At 42.0% G+C, this 17,130-nt stretch overlaps 1 protein-coding gene across 3 annotated transcripts in view; it reads left to right on the forward strand.

Annotated features, from left to right (window-relative positions):
* aqr (aquarius intron-binding spliceosomal factor) overlaps positions 1–12,911 on the forward strand; it is a 57,155-nt gene extending 44,244 nt beyond the window's left edge. For 2 of the 3 annotated variants that reach the window (XM_010878692.4, XM_010878693.5), the window contains exons 33-36: positions 3,660–3,834; positions 7,361–7,474; positions 9,108–10,947; positions 12,152–12,911. In XM_010878692.4, coding sequence (XP_010876994.3) covers positions 3,660–3,834; positions 7,361–7,474; positions 9,108–9,398 — 580 coding nt within the window. In that variant the 3' untranslated portion in view covers positions 9,399–10,947; positions 12,152–12,911. Of the gene's footprint in view, positions 1–3,659; positions 3,835–7,360; positions 7,475–9,107; positions 10,978–12,151 lie in introns of all 3 variants that reach the window. The other variant, XM_020054158.3, reaches the window with a different exon arrangement.
* The last annotated feature ends 4,219 nt before the right edge of the window (positions 12,912–17,130 follow it).

The following is a 17,130-nucleotide window of genomic DNA, read 5'->3' on the forward strand; positions in this document are numbered from 1 at the left end:
AGCTGACCATATGATGTGCTGACCCCTCGATCTGACAGCCCTCCCACGCGCGCACACACGCGCATGCACGCAGGGATGGAAACTCAAGAGACCAACACACTGTGACACGTTGCGCTGGGACAAACACACACAGGGTCACACTCAGACGCAGACACACTCTGACAGGTGCACCACTACACACACAAGCAGGTATACGCTAACGTGAACACACACCACCAAGAAGACGCGCAGGGGGAGAGACACAGACACACACTGACAGGCGCGCACACACACACACTGCTCATCTACATGACTCCCCGTGTCAGGGAATAACCCAGGTGGGGGTCCTCTACCTCTACACACGGAGCCGTTTCCCCCCGGCAAAGAATGCCTCTGATTGGCTCCCCTCTTGTCAGGCACTTTGCTGATTGGAGGGTTGCTCTTACTCTTTGTTTCCGTGGCGGTCGTGTGTTTGAGGAAGCTTTTACATGGTCAACATTGTGACTTGTTATTGCTTTGGTAAAAAAAGACTGTGGGTGAGCGTCAATTTATCTCTTGATCCCGTGGTCTATATGTGTGCTTTTCACATTCCTGGTCATGGCCCTGTATGAATGTACGTTTGTGTCTGCCTCAGTTCCAGAGTTGACACAGAGGCAGATACTGTTCAGAATATCTTCAGAGCCACTAAAGCATTGGCGGATCTATTGGGTGGGCAGACTAAGAAAGGTTTGACTGGAAAAAGCCTTGTGTTATTATGGTAACTTTAGAAATCATACAGAATCTGTTCACCATTATAATGCAGTTTGAGTGGAAAGAACACCAAATGTGTGAGCAAACCATTCATCTATGACCAATTCCATCAACACAGTCATTATGGATAGTTGGTTCACCGTTTTAGCAACAAACATGAGTCTTAGAATTAAACTATTTTAAGAGTATTGGATATACATTGTTAGAGATGGATTCCAGTGGGAGGTGTGCTTTTTGTGTCTATTGTAGGTTGTCGACTGATCAGCCTGGCCGATGATTGGATCCGATATTCATACTTTTTACAATAATTGGAATCCTTCAATTGTCTGATATAACTGCCGATAAAATACTTCTGGCATTGCTCAATGTCCCGCCATCAGAATTATCTAATTGGTTATACATCAAAAGTAAATAGCCAATCAACACTGTATGTCATATTTGTGAGACGTGAGAACGCATTGAGATGCATGGCTGATACGAGAGGAAAGAATGCTGACGTTGCTATAAACATAACAATAATCTAAACTGAAGTTGCAACAAACATTACCCTCATTATGAGCTCTTTCTATGATGACAATACCTGGTTACATTTTTTTGTGGAATAACGTTACTCCACCGAAAGTGCCTGAACTAATGTTTTGGTGTAGCCTACTAGTAAAAAAAACAGACTTTGGAAAACGATTTTTCTGGACACCCGTTTAATAGGGCAAACATGATAAATCAGCCGCATCTGATACGCAAACGTCCCTGCCTGATGCTCTTTGTATCAGTAAAAGATAGCTACTCCTAACATATTTTTGTGTAACAATGTCAATGTGAATGCATTACTAGATAGCTGATGTTCTTAGTATGGTAACAAGGAATATAACAGAATACGCGCCCATTTTACATTATGGTTTCTAGGTTAAGCACAAGTAATGTCAACTTTGCTAATATTAAAAAAAATTACATTTCACCTCCGTTGTGAGGAAATTCTGTTGCCTATCTTTTGCACTTTACTTTTGGCTACCTAGGAAACAACATGAACGTGGGTGTTACACCAGTAGCTAATGTTGAGTCTTGAATAAATTAAAGTTATTTGAATGCGATAGCTAGTGTAACTTTAACAAGTTAATGTTTTCCGTTAATTTGATCAGCTGACTAGCAAAAAACTTGACATTACTTTATTTCTTGCACGTCACTTATACCAAGGCTGGTCATACTCTAACCATGGCGCAATAGAAGAAATACTCCGCTAGCTATAATGTTGTTTGGTTCCGTGTTAAATTTACAGAAAAGTTTTGCTTCATTCATTCTTACTGGAAAGAAACTTGACAACGATTGTAAACAGTAAAACGTAACTGATTTTGGAAGCTATTTCGTTATTTTTTTCTCATTGATCTCTAATTTATCGGAATCGGCCCTGAAAAAAACATTTCGGTCGACCCCTAGTTTTTTTCTAATCAAGCGTGTTATTTTTTTTATGGGGACCCACTTTGTGATAACTGGATTTTTGTGTTTTGAAAGTGGCTTTGTCTTTAACTCATGTAACACACAGTTGTTTTTTCTGTTTGTGTGGGGCCCTGAGACCTAACCTAACCCTACCATCATCCTAAACAACCAAACATGTATGCCTATATTAACCAATTGTAACATTATGGGTAATTGTAAATTTTTCCCAAAACTTAGAAATCATATTTTCCCAGTGGGAACTGTGGTAGAAATGTAATCTATTTCTCTACAAATGTAATCTATTTCGCATGACTTTCGGGGTTTTTTGTGGGGGCGAAACTAAATAAATATACATTGCTTATTGGCTTTATGCCAGGCATGATAACGCCAGTGTTGTTAAAATGGATTTCAAATTAATTTGAGGCATACCCCATAGACCAGGATAAAACTGTTAATGATGGTCATTTGGCTTTTTGTTCTTGTAACTATGCCTATGGAATGGGCAATTTCTATAGGTTTTCTTGTAAATATGAAGAGTGACTCTACAAAATCAAGTGGTAGCATATTTGTAATTTACTTCAGTCATAGCTTTATTTTTTTTATTTTTTAAAGCCATATCCCTCCCAAAAAAACTGACACTGGATTGAATGTCATGGATCATGTTAAAGAAAACTATGAGCAAACAGAACACACCATGAAGAAACACCTTGATTGTAAACACCCTGAAAAGAGAATGTAGGAAAGCGGAATGTAAGTGGAGAATAACTAAGCTTCAAATCCACTATGACAAATCTATAAACAAAGCCTTTCTAGCTTCAGCAATGAGTTACGCAGGGCTAGACAGCAACATCTATCGGGAATGATCAACAAGAATATCAACCATACCTACACTCTATTTGCCATGGTCGACAAGCTTACAAACCCCCTAAAGCAGATAGCACATAGGCTCTCACCATACCTTGCAGCCCAGTGGGAACAGCCTTCGTTGTGCTCCAGAACAGGTTTTACCCATAAAGAATTACATGTGGTGCTGTTAACCACCGCGGTCTTGTCAGCGCTGCTTAAACAAAAGCAGCATATAGTGTACATATCTACGTGCATAATGTCCCTGCTCACCAGGGACTCTAACTTGCATAGTGTAGCAGCATGTAAACTATATTTTATTAAACACACCAGCACGGGACGGCTGTATGACCACCAGAGAAACACAGAGGATTTCCCAGTATCCGTCCCTGTCTCTCCCTCACTGTGTCCCTCACCCTTCTGTTTTTCCATTTATCTCCTTGTTGCTCGCTCTGGTCCCTCTCTCCGTTTTAGTCCTCCCACACCTGGTTTGTGTTTTCCCTCACCTTTGTGTGTCTCTCTGTCTACTTCTGCTCTCCATCCCCACTTCCTTTCTCTCCCTTTCACTGCCTTCTTTTTCCCTACTTCGGAGGGAACCGGGTGTGTAGGTGGCGTACAAGCTCGACGGTTTGATCTTTGTCCTGTTCTCGCCACAGGGATGTGAGGCGCTTGGTGGTAGCCATGTCCCGGTCCAGACTGGGTCTGTACATCTTCGCTCGGGTCGGCCTGTTTCAGAACTGCTTCGAGCTGACTCCCGCTTTCAACCAGCTCACCGCCAGGCCCCTGCAGCTCCACATCAGACCCAACGAGTACTACTCACATGGACTGCTGGTGAGTACACACCCATGCACCGAAGGCCAGAAGTTGAACTTACTGTGAACCCTGTGATCAGAAAGCATTTCAATGTGCGTACAGAAATGCATTTTAGAAAGTGGTTCTGGCACCTAATGCTTATTGGATGACAGCTGCTGCAATTGCAGTTTGTGGTGTTTCTGACAAAGATGGAAACACCACATTCAACAAATTCATCATAGAATGGAATAATTTACAAGAATCCATAAAGCCCTAATATTATGATTTCACATGACTTGGTATACAGTTACCGAAATTCCAATGGAAAATGTCACCGGAATATTTTATATTAGCAGTAAGGCATCTCAAGGGTTTGTGGCCAACCGTTGTACATACGTTGTGCCTAACAACATCTCTTAGCCGTGGTATATTGGTCATATAGCACACACCCTTCTCCCTTATTTTACCTATTAATGACATCTAGGATTTAAAGGAATGTTGCCAATATACCACAGCTAAAGGTTGACCAGACCACTCCCCTATGCCTTATTGCTTAAGTATCCAAGTTGAGTCCTTTATCCCTGTTTATGGCCCTAACATATCAGGAAGAGTTCTGCCCAGAATGTTCCGCTTTTTCCTCAGAATTTCAGATGTTTAATAGCCTACATGTTTTGCAATCGGAGCCTGACTCATGGACAATATAAATAATCTGGAACGTTTGTGAGCACCTCAAGGAACGTTGACTTTTTTTAGGCTCCGTTCTCCTTGATATCATTAGATGGGTGAGCAGGATTTTGGCTCATGTACTGTTTTTGTTTGGCCGTGGGTTTGAGTTGCACTGAACAGTTTCCCCTTTGATTTGTACTGCGGTGGAACCGCAGCGGAGTGTTGTCTAGCAGCACGGCGGCTCCCTGGTTCCACCAAAGACAGTCACCAACACTCACACACTCCACTACACACAGTCCAGTGGGCCGCTCCAATTCCAGCGTATTACTTCTGTTTAGAGGGCATTAATGCAGCTGAGTGAATCCTCGACTGAACCCCTCCACCCCGTGCTCCCTCTGCGTGTCCCTCTTTGCCTTGTCCTGTCCACCTATCTCTCAGTGGTAGGGCAGGCACTGGCACCTACTGCTGAGAAGGTTGTTGGTGCTGAGGGCATTGAGATGCAGACTACAGAGCTGACGACTGTATCACTACCGGAGGGGAAATGGCACCTGATGGGCCGCAGACAGATTGTTGTAGGAGGTATGGGTGGTTCTGGGGGAGGCGTTTGGGGCGGAGCTGCCCACTACAAGTGGTGGGTACAGGAGAGGTGTTAGGAGGAGCTAGTTTCCCAGACAGTGGAGGAGATGCCACTACTAGTGGTGGAGTAATGGAGGTGTGTCAGGGGGTGATAGTTTCCCTGATATTGGAGGAGGTGTCCAGTATTAGTGGTGGAATACAGGAGGGTGCTGGTTGTGAGGGGTGTGGCACGAGGGAGTCAATGGGCTGTGTTGAAGAGGATCAGGAGGTAGTTCTGGAAGTTTCTTAAACCCGTCAACATGATAGCAGTTGTTGACTAATCACTCAATAGTGGACGAGTTCCCGGATCCGACTTTTGGCAAATCTGTTCAATTAACAAATTTGTTTTTGATGAAGAACAGTTGGTGTGAGGTCTGCTATGGGGTTAGGGAAACTGAGTGTGAAAAAGCATTTTGGTGTGAGGAAATTCTTTACGGCTGTTGCGACAGCTACGTCTATTGGGAAGTGTGGTAAGGTTAAGAAAAATATTAAAGCAGTTATCATTGTCATGCCGCACGGGGTGTCTTCCTCTGTCTGATTTGTCTTTGTTTTCTGTATGGATTTGCTTAGGGTTGGTTCTCTTAAAGGACTAGGAATAAGAGGGATTGAAGACTAGAAGTTATTAAACAGATAAAGCTTAATGTGTTTTTTCTACAGGAGACGCAGGTGATGAGTTTGACTGGGCTATGTGTTAGGAGGTGCATCATGTCCTCAGTTGAGTCACTAACTTCAGCGCTGGGTGGCTGGTTTGTTTTTATTAGGCTTAGGGGTGACTGTAATCTACAACCCGTCATTGGTGAGGGTTGAGTTTTATTGGTTAAGGCCGACAATATGGGTATTTCAGTTTTTTTTTTTTTTTTAAACGTCTACGCTCCGAATGAGAGCCAAGAGCGAATTGCTGTTTTTGATCGAATAAAGGAAATCTTGAGACAGTGTGTCTGAGAGGGCTATCTAGTTTTAGGAGGGCACTTGAACTGTACAGTGGAGTTTACTGTAGATTGCTCTAGTGAGGAACCTCACCTGCAGTGAGCTACTTGTATATCGGGTGGTTTAGCGGACTTTGAGCTTTCTGATGTGGTCGGGCAGCATACATGGTTGAAAGTTATTGATGGGCAGGTTAGGGCAGCAAGGTTAGACAGGTTGTATCTCTCTGAGCAGTCCTGTGGTAGGATTGTGAGGTTTGATATTATTCCTGTGGGTTTCTCAGATCACCATATTGTTACTGTTAAAATTAATATGTCCTGTCCACAAAGGTCGACCTCTCATTGGTATTTTAATGTCAAGTTGTTGCAAGACAGTGTTTTGTGAAAACGTTTTGTTGTTTTGGGAACCATGTAGGGCTACAAAAGGAAACTTTGAGTCGTTGAGACGATGGTGGAAGGTTGGGAAGTTCCAAGTACGTGTTTTGTGTCAAATGTATACAACTCTGCCTGATACCGAAGTTAAAAAGTCTGTCGGAGCACTTGAACAAGACATCCAATCTATTGAGTTGAAATTGCTCACTCAGAATGAACATGGGCTAGTTGTAACCTTACGGGATGAGTCATGAGCTGAGGTCTTTTTCATGAGAAGTACAGGGTGCCTTGATTAGGTCTGGCAGTGCAACCCTCAAGGATATTGATCCAAGCCATTCTTTTACCCGGGGCAGTCGGTATCGCACAGCTAACCAAAGCCTTCGTCTTTCTGATTGGAAGGTGACCACGGATTAATTTAAGATGCACCAACTTGCTGTTGATTTCTTCTGAGCCCAATACAAGGTGGAGGACTGTGATCCATTGTGTGCAGAACAGTCACTACATGGACTTGCCCCGAGCAGAGAGCTGTTTTGGGCTCAGACATTTGTCTGCAGGGACTGTCCATTGTTGTTATGCTGCTGTCCTCAGGTCGAGCCCCTGACATTGATGGTTTACGGTCTGACGTATTGTGGGGGGACTACTGGGGAGTGTTTCTATGAAGTGTTGTGTGTATGGTCTCTTGATCAGAGATGTTTTAGATGTATGTCAAATGTCTGTCGTGAGTGTTGGCTTGCTCTCTTTAGATCAGGAGAAGGCTGTTGACCATGTGGACCGTCAGTATTTGTTCCCCACAATGAAAGCTTGTGGGTTTGGGTCAGCCTTTTTGTCTTAGGTATGTCGACTTTGTAATTTGTTCTCGTGTATGGTGAAGGTGGGGGTGGTTCTCGCTGTCTCTTTATCGGTCTGTCTCTTTATCGGTCTGTCTGTGTCTCTGTCTGTCACTCTCTCTGTCTCACCCTCTTTGTCTGTCTGTTTTCCGGTTCCTTCAGAGAGAGCCTCGCTCATCCCAGCCTGACCAGGTGATCAAGAACATGCCGGAGATGGCCAACCTTGTCTACAATATGTATATGCATATGATCCAGAGCACCCAGCAGTACAGACAGGTAACTACTGACAAAAATACAGCCAGCCTTATAAATGGATGACTACTGACCTCAATACAGCCAGCGGTACAGACAGATAAATACTGACCTCAGTATAGACAGGTCACTGCTGAACACACTACAGCCAGCAGTTCAGGCAGATAACTACTGACATCAGTACAGACAGGTCACTGCAGAACACACTACAGCCAGCAGTACAGACAATATTACATCATATACAGTGGATATAAAAAGTCTACACACCCCTGTTAAAATGCCAGGTTTTTGTGATGTAAATGAATGAGATAGAGATAAATCATGTCAGAACTTTTTCCACCTTTAACGGGAACAATTCAATTGAAAAACTGAAATCTTTGTGGGGGACATAACAAACTCAGTCACTTTAATCAGAATCACTTTAAATGATGGCAGGTGTGTAATAACATCTATTTAACATGAGTTTGAATGTGATTGGTTAATTCTGAACACAGCCACATCCCCGGTTATAAGAGGGTGTGCACACTTATGCAACCAGGTTATTGTAAGATTTTTATTTTTCATTTTTCCCCCTCGAAGATTTCCGTTTGTTTTTCAATTGAATTGTTCGCATTATAGGTCACATTAAAAGTGGAAAAGGTTCTGACATGATTAATCTTTGTCTCATTCTTTTACATCACAAAAACCTGGCATTTTAACAGGAGTGTGTAGACTTATTATATCCACAGTACATGTAATTGGCCAGATTAGACCAGGTAATGTAGCAGAATGCAGGCTAATACTGCAGCAACAACATGTGTTGTTAGCTACTCCTGTAAGCCAACATTTTTACCCACACGTTAAACTGGCACCAACCAACCCACCTGCACCAAAACAACAGAATTTATATCGCCCTCCACCCCTCTCTGCTGTTTTATGGGTCTGTATTGTATTTTAATATTTAAACTTTAATGCAGTGCTGGAAATAGGTCAGATGTAAGAGAACAGTTTTAGTTCTGCACACCGAGACTGAACAGGCCACAAGCTTAAGATTTTAGACGAGGGAACCAGAATGCTTTTTAATTAAAAGAGGAGAGCGGTCCTCTGTTTTAGGCCATGGGGAATGGAGGATAGAGGAAGGCGGATGAGGTGATAGCGGGCGCAGCTAAGCTTCCCCACATTTCGCATTCTTGTATAAAATGGTAGGAGTGCAAAAGAGACGTTTCCCCAGCCTAACGGAGACGTTTGCCCCTCCCTTAACCGGTCCCTGGGGCATGTTCACTGTTTCTGCCCTCCGCCAGCAAGAGCAAGGAAAGGAAAGAGTAAGACAGTGAGAAGAAGAGAGGCAGAGATACAGTGAGCAGTGAGACAGTGAGCAGTGAGACAGTGAGCAGAGAGACAGTGAGACAGTGAGCAGAGAGACAGTGAGCAGAGAGACAGTGAGCAGAGAGACAGTGAGACTGAGTGAGACTGAGTGAGAAGAGACAAGTAAGATAAGCTATGATAGAAATCTCACTTTTTTGCCCGACATGGAAGAATCTGTTAGGGTTTCGCCTCTACCAGACATTATCTCATGAATTCAAGATACGGATGAAAATTTAAATAAATGTATGTACGATACAGTGATTACGCCCCCGTCGTCACCCTCCGTTTCCCTGTGATCTTTTTGCGTGTCCAGCAACAGCAGAAGCTCCTGCCGCCCCCTCAGCAGACACAGGAGGAGCCGTCGACCCAGGTAGGAGAGGACCACGCCCAGCCCCGGGCGGACGGCCACGAAGAGACCCCCATGGAGCAGGAGCCCTCAGAGGATGCCAGCGCTCAGAAGAACCCCACGGAGACTCCAGAAAAGGGCAAAGCGGAGGAGGAGGTGCCTGAGGAGCACCCCAAAATGCCAGAGCACCCTGGCCGAGATAGTGACAGTGATGAAGAGGGTAGCGGAGAGGAGGAAGCCCCTCAAAGCAGCAGCTAGGGGTGAACACGGAAACTGTATTGCTATAATCCGTCCCCGTTGATGGGTTTGCAACTGGGCTGTCCCTTCGGAAAAGCTTAGTGCTGAAATGGGGGATCCTGTTTAAGAATTTGTTTTCTACTGAAGCCATGAAGACGACCAAGGATGTCTTGAGCGTACTGTTTCATAAAATGTTCTAAGAGGGTTTGTTTTGTAATCAGTACTTTTTTTTAGTAAAATATTTCTCAATGTGAAACGCGGTCTGATCCGTTTTTAATGCATACATGTGCAAACACACACACACCCACACACTGAGTCTTCGAATTCAAGGCTGGTTAAAAATGCCCCCGTCACGATGCTCTCCCAGTCCGTGCGGCGTTTGGCCGCCTCGCCAGACAGCGTCACTGGGACCTGATTGGCCTGCTCAGTAGCAGCTGGAAGAGCTGGCACTAAGCTGCATTTATAGGTCAGTCACCCTGCACATGAAGCCATGGGGAGAGGAACTGGTATTTAACAGGCTCAATGTTATCACTCATAACCGCAATCCATCACATGTACATTTCTAAGACTAAGATACTGGTGGTGGACTGAAGTCCTTCCTGACTGCCACTGGTAGGCTCTTTGGTCGAGGTAACTCGGATAAGCCGCAGCCTGCAGGCTTACAACATAGAATGGGAATTGGGGCATTACTATGCTCCAGAGGTTCGCTGGCTGTTACATCATTTGACAGGCTGGCCTGTAACCCTCCCCACACACTATCCCCCCTCCCCGTGTCTGAGAGGTGGTCCACCGCTCCCCGGGGCCAAGCCACAGAGTACAGTCATGACCATTCTGCAGAACTAGTGGCCGGAAATGGTTATCACAGAGTGCAACATATGTCACACAGTTGTAGTGTTGTTGTGGTTTTGTTTAAGAAGTGACGCCATCAAAGACCTTTTTGACATTCAAAACATTTCATAACGTAATGCCTTCGAAGTCTCTGGGACATCAGAGCTGAGGTACTCATTTGCCTCGAATAGATATCTCTTGTGTCCGTTATGTCTTTACCCAGGAATGCATCCACAGCAGGGTTAGTTCAGTTGTAATTCAAATGTCAAACATTCCCTCAGTGAAAAGCTGCTTGGGTCCTGTTTTCTGTTTCTACCTGGTAGTTATGTGCCTTCACCTGGTGTCTCGGGTCTCAATTAGTCTCTGCTTACGACGGGAGGACGGGAAACAGACGTGTTCCCCAGTAAACATGCCTTCTAAATCCTTACATTGTTCCCATATTCAACAAATTGGCTTTAAAACTACAACAATCAGCCTATTTTATTGTGCAACTGGTCTGTGAATGCACACATTGTGTAATATCCTCCCTCTAGAAAACCATCTGCAAATTACAAAATATCTTTATCTCCAGCTGTCCTTCCTGGCATTAAGTAAATAAGCGTTAACTGGGAGGAAGAGGCCACTCATACATACTTATTTTATTGGCTTTGGCATCTCCAAGTAGGAACTAACTGCGACTGAGGGATATACAGCCCACAGGCGAGGACGACAAACGGGACACTCAAACTTTCCACATCTGAAGGTGAACATGTCTTTTATACTCATTCGACAGGTACTCTCAAAATATGGCTTTACATTGCTCTCTATTTTGAATAGTTTAACAGCTTTCTGCTAAAGCAGTAATTGCCTGTGGTTGATTTGTTACTAGCATTAACTGGCTGCAGTTTAAGTTAACTGCACTATAACCATTCATTGTCTGAGGTACTGTAACTGCATTTCTCTACGTCTTTGTAACAAAGTGAATTGTATAGACAATTATATCACAGTAAACTTAAAGGACATGATTTGTTGGTTGGTTTGTGTTCTCTACTTTCCTGTTTTATTCTTAGCATTTTTTTTTTCTTCAAGCATTTTACATACAGTTTGCTTCAAACCATAAAACCTTATATTGCTTATCCTAAATGGTTAACATATTTAAGGGATCCTTTGGAAAAAGTAGCATGTTTTTTTTAATGCTAGTGTTGTCTCGTGTTTTACGGGCGTTCTCTGAAGCACGAGTTCACCTTAAAATGAGACTGAGCATGTGATCTCACCACAACAGGATATTAAAGGGAAGTGGGGAGGAAAGTGTGCATTGGCTCCAAGCTGAAATGGCTATGACAATCAATCTGATCTTTGGCCTTTGCACTCATGACTGCTCACACTACCGCCTCTGAGATGTTGGAACATTTTCTTTGTCGATGCATACGTAGTAATTGTATTTCCCTTCCACGGATGCATCAGCCTCGCAAGTAAGGTGTTGGAATTTAGTATGGTATGAGTCCCTCTGTTGACTGTGGCGTTATGGATAGTGGTTGGTGTCGTTCGTTAGGGCATCAGTTTGACCTGAACGTTCATGTTGATCATCTCCAGTTACAGACGAGTCACACAGTCCATAATCCTCTATGTGAATTTAGATCTGAAAGCAGGGAGCCAATGCACATTACTGAGACAACACGTTTTGGGAAGATAGGCCACCATTGATATGTGTATGGCCTATACAGATGGTGGGGTTACAGTATCCTGATTCATTGATTTGAAGTGATATCAAACGGCTCTGATCTCATTGGAAGAGAAACAGGTCTGGCAATTAAAATAGTTCCCCATTCATTTAAGATGATGACTTTATACAGTAGACCAGTAATGAATACATCAACTGCAACATATTTGTACGATACAGGTTGTATTCATCATTTATTTAACTTGCTGAAAAATTTAAATGCTTTTACACTTCTGCTGTCTCACAGAATAGGATGGCCAGTTGCGGGTCATGTTTCTGGAGCATTGTCTGGCTGGTGATTTTGCTGATCATAGGCTGGCCACTCAGTATCTTTCTGGGGGGGCTCTACGGCCTGATCACCCCCCTTACGACCTGTGTGGGCCTAGACCGCCTTTCCGACCTGCTCCTCGAGGGTGCCAACCTGGGAAGGACCTGTGCCCAGAACATGAGACACGGCAAGGCAGTGTGCTGATTAAACTGGACCAGGTTCTGCCTGCTGGGTCCCTGATCATAACTGTTGCAACAGTTTGATGTCTCCTTCATGGGAAAAGTTTTAACTTTACAGTTCATGCCAAAGGACATTGTGTTGCCTTTTGTGACACGGTGTTGTGTTCATTTCTCATAGTGAGACAAACACTATGGAAAGTGGCACCTACCACTGGTTGTCTGGATTAATGTTAACCCTGAATGTTATTTTTACTTTGGCCATGTCTAAAACTTGAAAAACATAAACGTTGTATTCCTAGTCTGTATTTGCTGTTTTTACTTCACAGTTTTACCATGGAAAGGGCAGAACGATGTTAACGAAGTTTAACAGATTAACTTTAACAACAGAGCATTCATTACTTTTTCCATTAGTTGTCAGACTGTAGTAAAAAAAAAAGCCAAACATTCCATTTGCAATAAACAGCCAAAAGGAAGACTAGAATTAATGTTTCATTATAACTTTGGTTAAAATAACTGGTGTCGTTTGCATACTTTTTAAAATACCAGAATTTCGGTCAAAACCCTAAAAAGTTTAGGGAACTTAATCTCAGGGATACCTGCCTCATCTACTAGAGTTGAAATTGTCACTCTTCGACTATACTGTAAAAAATAATCGACAACAATGGGCAATAATTGGGGATTTATGTCAAATAAGCAGTGCCTACTTCTCAGCCTGTCTTTGCTTTGAGGAAGGCTTTTGTGCAAAATATCAAGAAGCTGAAAGTAGAATCAAGATATAGTCCTGTATAGCATAGTCTAGGTAAAATACTCTTTTATGGTCCCCCACAATAAATGTCTCTTTTAGCAATCAAGAAAGTTCAGCTTAGATTCTTAGAATGCATTTCAGAAATTGAGAAAAATTCAGTAAATCAGGACGGTATGTAAGGCTAAAAATCGATTTTATACTGGCCTTTTCAAATAGCACACATCAAAACACTCTCTGTGAACATTAGCATTACCTTGACCCCCTTGCCTGTTGACGCGTCTGCGTGTCACATGACGACATCATTTTGATTATTGAAAAGATCCTTGTGTGTTTGCTAGCTGGAGATTCTATTGTTTCTTCCATTGGCTGCAATTCAATATCCTTCTGTGTTGTAGTGTTGACTCCTATTCTATAACAAACTGCTTGTGAAAGCAATAGAAAAGAGTTACTAATGATGTGATCATTGTGTGATGTCGAAATGTTCAAATGGATTGTTTTAAATAAAGTATCTCTGCTCTTTCAATAATAATAGGTCAGAGTTTGCATTATTAACTATTACCTGGTTAACTGGTTGTCCAAAATATTCATCCATCTGTAATGGGACAGAATTAAATACCATTAGTGAGGTGACTCTTCAGGAAAACAATGATCATCTTTGCTTTCTCTCCCGGTGTTTAACAATATCACATCATAAACTCTTATTGCCAAATTGTGCCCCCATTAGCCACATTGTGCCCTGTCCCATAATCAGTGCCAGCTCTAGCCTTTTGGGGGCCCCTCTCCCCTAACGGTCAGGGGCTCCCTATCATTCAGAGGCCCCATAGCGATCCGGGGCCCTAAGCATCTGCTTGTGTCTGGAGCCGGCCCTGCCCTTAATCTACATTAAAACTATACCCTAATTTCTTTTATTTTTTTTCATATATTTTCATCTAGTACTAAGCTTATACACTAGGGCTTTCACAATTCATCAAGTAATTAGATTAAGTCAATTACCAAAAAAATCCTTTATTGGAATTTACTGACTCAAGGCTTCTGTAAAAGAAATGGTGGCTACAGTCAAGGAGTGTCCTGGACTGGCCCAGCAAAGAGGCAGATGTCCAAAGGAATATGTCACTCAAAATATGTTGTTACTAGAAAACAAAACTTGTGTTTCCCTTCATCAATGACATTTAAAGTTTTGATTTCAGTTTGGCTACGTAAGCCATGTTTGTTAGCTGGCTAGGTAGCAAGCTCTTCCCTATCTAGTATGTGCACAGCATTCACTATGCATTCTGCACGGGTGGGTAGGGGATGTATGTTACCTTTAGTATGGGGTCTGTTTTAATTAAGGTAATAAACAAAACTGTAGGAGAATTCAGTCACTAAGCGCACCCAATACTCAATTATGTATTTGATTGCATTAGATGGATTTTAATTTAGAGTTCTTATAGGTATTTGTGTAGTTTCATGAATATGATCAGATATAAGTATCCCTGAAAAATCTCATTTTGAACGCAAGAATTTGTAAAAGTGTATATTTAGGTATTGTAATAACCAAAGCACTTGAGATGTTGGATTTGGAATTATTTTACTTTTATCCAAATAACATGATTAATCGTTAGAATAATCAAACAGAATATTTAATATTAAAATAGTCATTAGTGACAGTTCTGATATACACCTCTATTACCGTGTTAATTATTTGTATTCCTTTGTAACTTTAAGACATTTGAATATACCCTTATTTTGAGTTTTCCATATTCATTTGTATTTTATAAATCATTTGTAAAACACATTGTGATGGGTCATTCCATTAGTGAAATTATTAGCGTACAAACAAACGTTTTAAACATGACTATATGAAAGGAAAGAAATGGTAAGCACAGCAATCACAAATTGCCTGATAGGCCATGAAACAGTGGATGATCGCCATAATGAAGAAAAATAGTCTTTATAGATCAGGAATACTCCAGGAGATGCATGGATGCGTCAGTCATGCAGCTCTGGTTGGGCCTGAAAACCAGTTCTTGAAATATATAGCAATACACTCATGTCAAAAGGTAAGTACACTGCCTGCAAACGCTGCCTGTCTTTTAAAAATACATTTGGACATTTGATACATAATCTTAATTTCATCACTACTTATAAGGGTAAACTCATTTAGCACATGACTGAAAGATTATCCTTTGCAATCATTTATCAAAAGTCACTTCATGTAGCCATTTCTTGTAACGGTCTAACAGTCAGTTACAAGTAATGCTTCTTCAACTATGGGCCATGTAATCACTGAAAATGAGAAATAGATCTCAATTGACTTACCTGGTTAAATAACAGTTTTATAAATGCAAATCGAAAGTCACAATTACAGTTGTGCTCATAAGTTTGCATACCCTGGAAGAAATTGTGAAATTTTGGTATTGATTTTGAAAATATGACTGATCATGCAATAAAACTATTTTATTTAAGGATAGTGATCATATGAAGCCATTTATTATCACACATTTGTTGGGCTCCTTTTTAAATCATAATTATATCAGAAATCACCCAAATGGCCCCGATCAATAGTTTACATACCCTTGAATGTTTGGCCTTATTACAGACACAAAGTTGACACACACAGGTTAAAATGGCAATTAAAGGTTAATTTCCCATACCTGTGGCTTTATAAATCGCAATTAGTGTCTGTGTATAAATAGTCAATGAGTTTGTTAACTCTCATGTGGATGCACTTAGCAGGCAAGATACTGGAAGATGCAAGAACTGTCAAAAGACCTGCGTAACAAGGTAATGGAAAAGGATATAAAATGTTATCCAAAGCCTAGCAAATGCCAGTCGGTACTGTTCAATCACTTACTAAGAAATGGAAAATTCGGTGATCTCTTGATACTAAGCCAAGATCAAATAGACGAAGAAACATGTAAGCCAAAACTGCCAGAAGAATTGTTCGGGTACAAAGAAAACCCCCCAGGTAACTTCTGGAGAAATACAAACGGCTCTGGAAAAAGACGGTGTGGTTGTTTCAAGGAGCACAATACGACGATACTTGAACAAAAATGAGCTGTGTTGTGGAAATGTCTTTATACAATGTATTCTCACTGAGTAAAGGACTGAGTCCCACTGTTTAGATGGTTAGAGGAATGTGGGGGATCTGGTATTTGCATAGGGGGCATCTATTGTCTGTCCAGATGCAGATCAATGGGTTTTAGGACAGGATAGGAGAAGATACAACAGGGGGCAGTAAGGTCAGTTGGCCCTTTGGGTAAACACTACAGTAAACATTATGGCAGGAAGGATAAGGTGGGGGGAAGATAGCATTTGACTTGTGTGATAGAACAAAGGGAATGTGTTTGATTGACATGAGACAGATGGCAGCATTTTACCGCACCCCTTTTCCTATGTAATAAATACTGTCGAAATGATGTTTTTATTTTTGAGACTATTCACTGTTACCTTGTAACCTGCATACTTTCTCCTTGCAAGTAAATTCAAACTGTTTATTGCGCAATTGATTTCTCCTGTCTTACCTACCATTTTCATAGAACTGTTTGGATTTTAGAAATTGCCATCACAGCTGCATGGTCAAGTTGCCAGAAAGAAGCCTTTATGGTGCCAACGGCACAAAAAAGCCTGGTTACAATATGCCTGACAACACCTTGACACGCCTCACAGCTTCTGGCACACTGTCATTTTGAGTGACGAGACCAAAATGGAGCTTAATGGTCACAACTATAAGCATGTTGAAGCACTGATGTTTTGGGAGTGTGTGAGCTCTAAAGGCATGGGAAATCTTGTGAAAATTTCTGGCGAGATTAATGCAGCATGTTATCAGAAAATACTGCCAGACAATTTGCATTCTGCACGAAAACTGCGCATGGGACGCTCAAGGCCAATTCGACCCTCCAGTGGTTACAGCAGAAATATGTGAAGTTTCCGGGAGTGGCCATCACAGTCTCCTGACCTTAATATCATTGAGCCACTCTGGGGTGATCTCAAATGTGCAGTTCATACAAGACAGCCAAAGACTGCATGACCTGGAGGCCTTTTGCCAAGACAAA

Source organism: Esox lucius, chromosome 15 (genome assembly GCF_011004845.1).
Source record: "Esox lucius isolate fEsoLuc1 chromosome 15, fEsoLuc1.pri, whole genome shotgun sequence".
Classification (NCBI taxonomy): Eukaryota; Metazoa; Chordata; class Actinopteri; order Esociformes; family Esocidae; genus Esox; species Esox lucius.